General features: G+C 38.5%; 1 protein-coding gene across 1 annotated transcript; it reads right to left on the reverse strand.

Moving 5' to 3' along the window:
- Window positions 1-6,158: 6,158 nt before the first annotated feature.
- GDF2 (growth differentiation factor 2) lies at window positions 6,159-9,104 on the reverse strand. The gene is made up of 2 exons (XM_031607721.2): window positions 8,721-9,104; window positions 6,159-7,096 (listed from the first exon to the last, which is right to left on the reverse strand). The coding sequence occupies exons 1-2, from the start codon at window positions 9,064-9,066 to the stop codon at window positions 6,159-6,161; spliced, it is 1,284 nt and encodes a 427-aa protein (XP_031463581.2). The 5' UTR covers window positions 9,067-9,104.
- Between the last annotated feature and the right edge of the window lie 1,814 nt (window positions 9,105-10,918).

A 10,918-nucleotide genomic window follows, 5' to 3' on the forward strand; every position in this document is an offset into this window, starting at 1 on the left:
TAGTTCTAGCATTTATAGTTCATAAAATTTTATAATTCTTTAAAATTTGCCCACAAGTATTTCACTTTCTGAATTCTAGTGGCTATGGACTTCCCACATACTCAAAGAAGAGGCATTTTCTTTTATCTGCCTCTAACTAGTCTGCATGCAAGGTCTGCACCACTCTGATGGCATGCTATAAATCTTCTACAAGAGATAGTATAAAAATTTTTCTACTCCTCCTATATTCTCTGGTGGTCATCTGCAGCTCATGGTTCCCTTAGCAGGGTCATTATGGACTATTTGGTTACTGTTAAACTGCAGTAGCAGGAGGTTCATCTGAAGGTGGCATCAAGAGCAGCTTTCTCACTGGGGGAAATAATTTTTTGAATTTACAAGCTATACTAACAGGATTTGGAAACAAACTAACTTTGGTTTTAATAGAGCCTCCTACTACAGTTGCATTTTAGTGTAACAGTGATACTGGGCTCCTAAATACTGAGAGGCAGAGTTTATTAGCTCAAGCATAGGACTGTGCTAATGAAAAAACTTTAATACTTCCAGGACTCTGGTAAGTATTTCTAGACAAACCTCCCCTGCCTTTTATAGATGTACAAGTCTGGGTCAGTACTGCTTCATGGCTGTCTGCGTCGGGCATTACTGGATTGCATAGGTACAGTCTATGACTGTCTTTTCTGTTCTGGTCTCGTTATATTTGTACAAAGAGAACCTTGTTTCTGAGTAGGCTTTTTAGGCACCTTGGTAGTACAAGTAATGAATAATATCACCTTAAGTTCCTTTATAACTCTCAGGCTAAAAGAAGTAATGTTTCAGACCTTACAGCATACAAATCTGTAGAAACTGAAATTAAAGCTGATTAAGTTGTTTTTAATGTCAAAAGATTTACATTTTAAGAAAATAGCACTTCAAATGAAATGACAATTATATTTGTATATTTTGATTTTCTTCTAATATGCCTTTCCTTCCTTTCCTTTCCTAGAAGGGGCACTAAAAAAGCATCCAAGAAAGAGAGAAGCAAAGGAAGAAAAGTATGAGAAGACAGGTCATGATTTAATTGAAAGACTGGGGAATGGTTGGAAGCGTACATTTCCATTATCACTGTTTTCAGCTGGGATTCATGATGCATGTAGAAACAGGTGGCGAGTGATCACGACTCATAGCACAGCTTTAATAAACTCACATCGTGCAGCTCTACTGAACTGCTATATTCTGGATAAGCAGAAGATTCAGGAGGTCCTCAGAGAAATGCTTTGCTGCTATTCAGCCTCAGCTAGTTTATCACATTGTTTTGCATTTTGGTAAGTAGTTTTCCAGCAAATTTAGGGAATTGATCTTCAGTCTTTAGAGAATTAATGTATTATGTACTTACACTTTATTGTGTGCACCCTGTAGATTTATTTATATTTCTAAATGACTTCTTTTGAGAATGGTGCACCAAAACAGTGTTAGCCAGTACTAAAAAGTGAATATTAAATATTCCATCGTGAGACCTGCTATCCTTATTATTTGAAAAAGTGAGAACTCTGGTAACACACAGAAGCCTTTGTTTAGCTGCCAGGTACTGCAAACAGCTGTCACCAAGCTAAATCCTAGACACTGTGCTGCTGATGCCCTGCCAGATCCAATGCCAGATCAAACACATCCTGCCTATTCTATCCACTGTGCTGATGTAGGATGCAAGTGCTCAGTATGTCCAGCCAGACTAACTATTGCTATTTTAAGCTATCTAGTTTGCTGTAAAGTAGTGTTCTTTGCCACTGTTGGCTCAGAAGCTTTGGTTACCAGCCTGGTACCAAGGCCTGGGCTCTCAGGCCATTGCTTGCTCAATGCTTTTGTTGTGCTGGGCCAGCATCAAGGCTTGTGAGGGCCACCGGAAGGCCTGCAGGGCTCCAGCCAAAGCCTGCGCCTCAGGAAAGGGCTGACTCACAGCATCTCATTTTCCAGTCCTACACTGAGGCCTTTCTCCTGTGAGGCTTCATCTGATTTATGACTGATGATCTAGAAGAGGCTAGAATCTTGGCAGCAGCTGACCACAACTTCTAGGCAGCTTGGCAGGATTATAACAGTGCTGAGGCAACCCAGCGGTGGCAGCCAGCGCAGAGATGACGGCAAGGCAGCATGGAGAAGGAGAGCAAATCAGGCTTTGGGCAGCCAAAAAGGAGACTGGCTTATAATTGACATTATATTTAAGGCACCATGGGAGGAGGTAAGAAGGGCTCCTGACAGCCCAGAGGTGGTGTTGAGGGAACACGGAGGTCCCTTAGCCTAGAGATGGTGCTGAGGCAACGTGAGACAAAATTCAGAGAAAATACTGAAAAACGAAGAAAGCTCCACAAGAAGTAGGCTTCAGTCAGATCTAGAGCAGCACAGAGGAGCTCTGTGGCTCAGGCACCTTCAGCTTTATCTTCCTGTCCTGCAATGAGACAAGCTGAGCTCTTCAAGTGCCTTGATCTCCAGAGACTGCTGCAGGACCTGCCCTGGTTTTGCCTGTGCTAAACATGTGACAAATGGTAAGTTGGGGAGTTTGAATGGGTAGAAGGGAGGTGGTTAGCTCTCCGATGCAGTCAGAGGGGAAGTGGAGCTCCTTCTAAGCTGTGATTGAGGTCTTGCCTCACAGAGATTGTTTATTTGCTATTTGTTTGTTTTCCCAAATTGTTCTATTCCCTTCTGTACCCTTCCAGTTGTCTTTGCGATAACAGACTTAATTCAGTACTGCATATGGGCAGCTACAGTGAGATGTTGATACCTCCTGCAGCTAATAATGCAGCCCTATGTGGACCTCTGTGTTGTGTGATTATTGTGACCAGGCTCTGAGGAGGCTGGAGAAGATTCTGCTGTGATCTGGGAGCAGTGTTGGTAGTGCTAGAGCACATTTGTATCTGAAATGATAAGCTTACTTGAGAGAGAGTCTAAAACCTGTTGCCTAGAATTTCAGGATTTGGCAATTCTGAGTTAACATTTCTGTGTTGTCAGGATATTTTCAGTACAAAGGTATCTGAACATAGAGAAATTGAATATCTCCAGGTTCCCATGAGACTATTGGCTTTTTTTTAAGAAATAGTGGAAATGGAGATCTTTTTGGCTTTTTGTGATCACTGTTGCAGTACTGTTAAGTGGTAAGTTGTATCTGCTGCTCTTCTATGTTGGGGCATAACATAGAGGATATTGCTCCATATACACAGACAAGGTGAGAAGCTATGTAAAAATAGCAACTATTTTCTCTCCTGAACATCTTTCACCAGCTAATCAAAGTATCTATTAAGAATGAAGTGCTGCTGGGAAGCCTTAAAATTGTCTATGGCGTCAGCTAGTGATTGTAATGTTAAGGGGCTGTTATTACACAGCTAATGAACCTGAATATGATGACATACTTTAGCCATGTGTTTATGTTAAACAAATATGCTTTATTTTTAACTGTACATCTGCTGGGCATTGCACAAGCCCCAACATGCTCTGCAATAGCAGCAAGCTACTGGTTATCATTCACAGTCTGGTGATGAGAAAGTGTTTCTCAACGTCTAATGGGGTCTGGCTTCATGCAGGTAGCAAGGTGCTTTGCGCTCTCTTTGCAACTTGTATATTTTCTAGTGCTTTTTGTCCACCTGACTGACTGCATTCCAAAGCAGCTGAAAAATTAGGGAACATGACAAATCGTTTAAAATGAAATGTTCAAAACTTAGGCATCTAAATGTACAATGTCAAACCAAATATCAATTTGACACACACTTCAGCTGTGCTGTAGGTAGCATCTGTAGTCACTACCAGGTTCTCATTTTTTCTTGACCCTATTCATCACACTATGGAAAGATTCATGTTTCGATTTTCTGCTGTACCGTTCAAAATGTTAAGCCTATGGGAATGTGATTGTTAGAGCTGGCTGGAGGTGGAACTGATTTTTTTGGATTGAAATACAAGAGAGACTTGTAGTACAGTTTTGGGAAAGAGTCTGTAGAGCTTCTGTGAAGTTCTGATAGAATAGCTGGGATCTGAATTGAGCTAAAAATGGCTATTTATGTTCCCCCCCCCCCTCCCCCCCTTTTTTTCCCTCCAAGAAAATAATTGATTTTTGAGAAACTATATCTGTGAACATGTGAGGACTTGTCTTTTTCCTTCTCCACTTTTTAATTTGATAAATGACAAAGTCCTGCACTCTATGAAAGTTAGAATTACAGCTAAGACCTAGGATTTAGATGACTTGAGGGCACACAGCTACAATTACCTTGACACATGGGTGAAAAAGAATTCTAATGTGATCACACCAAATGTTTGCTTGGTAGTTTGTTTTACTTGAAGAAGAGAAGTTGTGCAAAATATTATAAATTTAGGAGATATCAATACAAAAGGGTGAGAAAACATTTTCAGAAGGAGGAAGACATAACAACAACTGTAAGATGACAGAAGCCAGTGGGGAGTAGTAAAATGAGAGGATGTCACATGAAACTTAAGAGGTTAATGACATGCAGCTATGAATGGATAGAATTCTCATGGATCCAGATCTCAGATCTGATCCAATTGCAGTCCCCTTCTAATGGAAAAGGCTGTAAATCAGTCACAGGATTCTGGTGAATCATGCTATGTGCTCATGGTTTGTGATGCAGCCAACAGTTCTTGATGGAATTACAACCTCTATGCTCACACTCACCTGCTATTTGCTCTGTACTAAGTTAACAATAGTAAATAAACTGCATATTAGATTTCAAGCGGAGCTGTTCATAGCAAATGAATTCGTCTTGCCCACAGGCTGCCCTGATTTAAAACATATGTATCCATTTAAATCATGTTGCTTCCATATATTAAGCTTCTTTTCATATTTTTGTCCCATTAACATTCAATATTTTGAATATGTACATAGTTCGCTGTGGGTTTGAATCAAAAGTGGTAGATTATTTTTGGTGGAAGGTGGAATAGTAGAAAGAAGTGGACTATGATGGCATTGTATGGCACATGCTATTCACACCTGAAACCAATGCGAAGCACTGTCTTTTCTTGTACAGGCAAAACCTTCATTAGAATCAAAGAAAGTTTTCCGTAGTTGCAGGAAACATGGGGTTGTTGTTTAGTGAAAATATAAGGACAGGATAACCATTGTATGGGAGTGTATTTCTCATAAAGTAATATAAGTGTCCCAGAACATTAAAAAAGGAATTATCAATTGTTCCCAGACTTCTAAGGCTGAAAGAATTTTGTATGTAAAACAGTGTTTATGCTATGAAAAAAAAAAGAAAGTAAACAGTGCCTGGTGTCAAACTCCATAGAACTTAGGACTCTAAAAATCAGCTTGTTTATTTCTTTCCATGAGTGCTGAGCACTACCAACCCCCACAGTTGTTAGGGTACAGATCCTAAGACTGGATGTTGTTTGTCTGCATGTTCTTGCAAAGAAATACTAAGAATATGCAGTAGGTCAAAGTGGCTCCTTATCTTTGTGAGGAGATAAGGCCTGCTGTTCCTCCTAGGAAACAGTGTCTTGGAAGCGGAAGGCTGTACTTCTTATCATTCGAGTATGTGCCATAAAAGGGTAAAAATAGGGACACTGAGGATAAGAAAGCTGAAACCAAGGCACCTGCTACCCACAGAAGGAAACTTGGGAATCAAATAAGATGGAGTGTGTCATTTGCTTGAGAAATTAAAAAGACTTCACTTTCAGGAGTAAATACTTTGCATTAAAATGATTTTAAAAGTCTCTGAGATTACTGATGTGAGAAAAAATTTACAGGATTTAGACTCCCTGCTTTGTCATGCAAACTATATGCAGTTCAGTGAGTTTACAGAAGAATGTAAGAACTGACAGAGAGAGTTAGATTTCTATGCCTATTAGAAGTTTAGAAGACATCCTCAATCCCAAAGGCTGCATGTGATCTGAACAGAACTGGTTTAACAGAAAAATTCAAATAAGTTTTTGGTTTTTGTCTTTCTGGCCAAATAATGCATAGTTTTTTCAATCTCACAAAATTTTAATTAATGATATATAATGCAGGTTATTTACAATGATTGCCATTCTTTAAATGCCAACTTTTCTTTAAAAGCAGCAACAACAAACAACCAGCTCCATGCCATGCTCCAAACCTTGTTTGCAAGGATTTTCATTTGCATCATTAACGTACAGTTTCACAGACAGCAGAAAAGAGTGTATTCTTCTTCTTAGATATTCTGCATATACTACCTGCAGCCACATTCTGCCACTTTCATCCCTTCATAGTTATATATCAAAGTGGGCACACCAGCATCATCCTTATAGAGAATAGAGATTGAATCCAATTTAGTTGGAACACAACAAGCCTTGGAAGCTTTCTTCGGGTTTTGGAGATGCACCAGAGTCTGGACAATAGCATGTTTTGTTGGCGTAACATTATCTGTCAGAGGGAAAAAGCAACCTCCTTTACACTCAAAAGCCTCATAATCTTTGGGTGCAATGATCCAAGAATCCCAACCAATCTCTTTAAAGTTCACATGGAGCGAAGTTCTCCGACAGTGGTTTGCTCCAATGCTTCTCTTACTTCTGGACGAATGCTGATGGGGCCTAGTGATGGCTTTTTCCTCTCTCTGTTCTTCTTCAGATGAAGAGTTGTTCTTTCCTAATTTGTCTAGCACATTTTCTTGTTCATGAATAATCATCTCCCGGAGCTCTACTTTGGTCTCTTTTGTCCCATTGCTGCGATCATTGGAGAATACTACTAACAGGGGCAGATTTTTAGTGTCACTAGTAACACTAATATCCAGCTTCCCACAAGGGAAACCACCCAGAGCCTTACTCTCTATAACAACCTCTAGCTTGTTTTTAGTCTTCATCTTGTCTGCCTTGACCCATCTTTTCACAGCTCTGGACACTTCAAACATCTCCCAGCCACACTCCTGAATACCGTGGGAGACAAGCAAAGATTTGCTATTTTCTTTGTTTTCCCAATGGTCTCCATCTAGAACATCATAAATGAGCATGTTGCCTTCCAGTCTGAAGGGAGACCCAACTTCCTTGTGACAGGAGACAAAGATTCTCAGTTCAGCTCTGGTGATTTCCTCATACCGTGGAATAGAGATGTTGAACAGCAAGATGTGTTTCTGAAATGAGTTTTCTTCTGGTGAAGTTAAAGAAACAACACCTGCAGTAGGAAATAAAAACCTGTGGTTACAGTGCTCCCGACAGTTCAGATAACTTGCTTTCAAAAGATTCAGGATGTGTTTTGGGAATAAAATAAGACCATGGCTACCAAGCATCAAAAAAATAAATAAAATAATAACACCATCTTCTGGCCAGGTTTCAAGGAGCAGGGAGTGAAAAGTTAAAATGCAGTTCGTTGATGTTGGTAGTATTTTCACCAAGACTGCATGCAGGTGAATGTCTGAAGGAGTGGAGGGGTAGCAGGAAAAGTCTTCCTAAAACAAGGTGCAGATGGTGCTGTAGCAGGTACTCATCTAGGAAGTGTTAAATTTAGCAATTTCCTGAAGAGAATTTTACAGAAAGAATTCCTAAAAAAAAAAAGCTATTAGAATTTACCACTCACCATAGTGCTGTGGGATGCACTGCTCTCCTAATATAGAGAAGCATAGTGCATATTTGTCTCTTTTTAAGAATTAACTGTACTGAGGTTTTTGGTGTCTTCAGATATCTTTGAAAGCAGTTTGCGTTACTGAGGGCTAGAGGAGACAGAAAACCTTGGAAAAATCTGTATCAGAGCTCGAGAGTCTGTTTAAACTGGGACTTGGTGATAAACATCCTTCATGTTTATGTATATTCCAGGCTTTTGTGAGTATTTGTGGTGTTTTATTATTTTTTTTTTTTTCTGCAAACATATGTGAAGAACCAGCAACTCTGGCTTGGGAAGGGCAGGTATTTTTCTGAAAGACCAGATAGATAGTATTTTAAAGTCATCAGTAAATGATATCTTTTTGATAGTCAGTGTTAGATAGTTGTGTTATAGGGCAATTTTAATTAGCAACTGTTGACCCTTCTTCCCTCTAAAGCAGTCTGAGTGGAGAGTGGGATGTGAGAATTATAATCTAGCTCATACTGTTGAAGTTTCTTTCCATTTCAGATCTAGATCACTTATTTGGGAATCTGGAGATCCTTGTAGTGGTGTTACCTCTATACAACTATTTTTTCTAAAAACAGATTCGCCCTGTCTCATTTTTATTCTAAAGGTTGCACTTATAACATTTTTTTACTGTTTCTTGACATGGAGCTTTCAAAAATCTATTGTTACACAGGCAGATCTGGATTTTTTGAGACAATTACATTTTCTATGTAAATCTTCCCCTCTAAACCAGAATTTGGGGTGAGCCCTGCTGGATCCTTATTTGGATCGAGGCACAGATTTCTCAGTTGGCTACTGCATTTTTTATGACAGAAGCCTCTCAGAAAGAAGAGCTCTCTGGCATGAATGTCTCAGTTATAGATGATCAAATATTTGTTTTCTAACATAAAAAATCAGTCACAAATCTCTAGCTTTGAGAAACATGATTAGTGTAAACCCTGTATTGAATATATTGTCTCAATTTATGCATTTGAGAAGATAAAATTGTACAATAAAAATATCAGAAAAAAAAAATTAATTGTATTTTTTAAAGATTGAAAGGAGCAAAGCCACAGTCCAAAATTTTAATCTATTTACTTTCTAAATAGTCTGTGGAAGTTAGGCAATCAGTTTCTTCAGAATTTCATCTGAGTAACTGCTGTTCACATACATCTTTAAAAGTTCTTGTCCACACACTGAGGACTTCTCCTACCTTCAGTGCTGAAGCTCCTTACGATGTTGGATGCAGGGATGGAGGACTTGTCTGCTGTGTATCTGTTGTATAAATCAATCATAAACTGTGGTGGTTCTTCTTTGGTCTTCACTTGTGAGGGAACCCTTGATAAATTCAAACTTCTTAGTAAATCTGTCTTCATATTCTCCAGAAAAGATTTAAAGTCAAAATGGGTCTCATCTTCCACTTCCCCAGGATCATGAAAGAATGCATCAGACTCTCCCATAACTGGTAGCTTGTCCCAGTTTTTCAAAGGCTTCCCTCTTGTCAGGCAGGCAATGATATTGAAAACAGACAGTGCAGCTAATACTCCAAAATAATGCATTTCTTATGTATTTACTTTATGATGGAGAGACAAGAGGACTAAGTATTTTAACTGATTAAAAATGTTGAATCTTTACAGACAGAGGAAAGGAGGTGGAAGGCAAACAGATGGAATGCCCTTTGCAAATCACTTTCTTCTGTTCTTTTCACAGTCTGCTTGCTTCAAACCCCAGCCTCTTGTCAGTTGTCAAGCAGATTGGTTGTACACTTGCCCTTATCTGAGTCATTGATGCCATGCTTCAGCTTCCGTTATCTAGCAAAGCTCTTAGTTAATGAAGATTCTATAAACATCTGACAAACACACATGGCTGGTGGGAAGGACATTGTATATTGTAAAGAATCCACATTTCACTTTAGGGTCATCGTTGCTTAATTATACTCTTTTAGCATTTCCTTGCCAACTCAGACAGAAGCTTTTTTAGGGACGTGGAAGATAACACGGTTTTCATCATGACTAGAAAACAGAAATCTAGAGTGAAATTATTCTATTGGCTATTAGTAAATAACATCTCACAAATCCCTGCCATGTTCCATTAATATGCCATCAGAAAATCTACAGTAATTTGATGGAGACCCGTGATTCTGCAAGACATGATCTCATGACAGTACAAACAACCTTAAAACTTCTTTCCGTTTATCAGCCAAGAGCTATTATTTGTACACACTATAATATCTGTTTTGTGTCAAGTGCGCTTCATGCTGTTCGCAGGCTTGTTCTTTTTCAGTCTGATTCTTTTGTAGAATTGTAGTTTTTTGTAGTCTTGTTTTTATACTATCTTACATAATATATTTCTTAGATTATTGATGGTCAATACAATCCAAGAACAACAAGAGCAACCAGTGACCTTAGAATGGAAACAGAACCAACCCTTACGAGGCTACATGAAAAGTAAGAGTCTGACACTGTTATCCATGAGAAGAGTGGGACAAAAGTCTGATGGCATAATTTCTTATGATACAGAAGAAAATAAAGTGTATATTTACAGGCAAATATATCACTTGTTATTTATCTTAATTAACCAGTTAAAATTTAATCTAATGATGTGTATATTTTGTCTGTATTGTTAATGTACCATCTGTTTCTAAACACAGTTCTATCCATACTAGATATATGCCACAAATTCTGAGTAGTGTTATGAGCTCTTTAAAGAAAGTCTATTTGACAATATTTCATCCTTTCTGGCCATTCTTTAGTTTGCTAGCAGGGCATGTGGTATTTTAAGTGAGCTCAGTCTAGGTGGTCATGTATCTGTTCAAGTGACAACTGGGATCCAAGGTTCTGGTTAAACGTGTTCCTACACTTTAAAGTCAGAAAAGATTATTTGGTATAAATTCTATTCTCCTGAATAAGCAAAGTTGTTACATTTTACTCAAGGCTTTTGTATTTATCACTTGTGTGCAAAGTCCAATTTCTTGTATTTGGCTAAGCATAAAATTTCAAGGGTCTCCAGAAAAATGAAGAATTTCTTCATCATCATCTTTTTTTTGTAGCACTTGTTCTAAAAGACTATTACTTATGCTTAAAAATCCTGGTGCTTCATTTATTATTTCATTTTTCCTGGCTTACACCTTTTAGACACCAGTTTTACTCACTTCCCTGTTGGATTCGGAAGCCCCTTAGCACTGGCATTTTCTCTCCATCAAGGTACTTCTTAGTGTAATCAAGTTACTTCTCAGTTTGCTTTCTGATAAAATAAACAGATAGTGCTTTTTAAAGTCATGTTCTAGAGGATATATTCTTAACTGTTTTTGTTTCTCATTTTGTGTCTCTTCCAGAATTTCAGTGTTTTTCTGAAAAGGTGAACACTGGAGCTATACATGGTTTTCTAATGGCAATCTTCCAGTGCCACATG

The sequence above is a fragment of the Phasianus colchicus genome, chromosome 8 (genome assembly GCF_987193195.1).
Source record: "Phasianus colchicus chromosome 8, bPhaCol1.hap1.1, whole genome shotgun sequence".
NCBI classification, from domain to species: Eukaryota; Metazoa; Chordata; class Aves; order Galliformes; family Phasianidae; genus Phasianus; species Phasianus colchicus.

Coding starts and splice junctions, on each gene's coding strand:
- GDF2 (XM_031607721.2), bottom strand. CDS start 9,066: ATGCATTATTTTGGAGTATTAGCTGCACTGTCTGTTTTCAATATCATT. Junction 7,097..8,720: donor AAGGAGCTTCAGCACTGAAG/GTAGGAGAAGTC, acceptor TTCCTACTGCAG/GTGTTGTTTCTTTAACTTCA.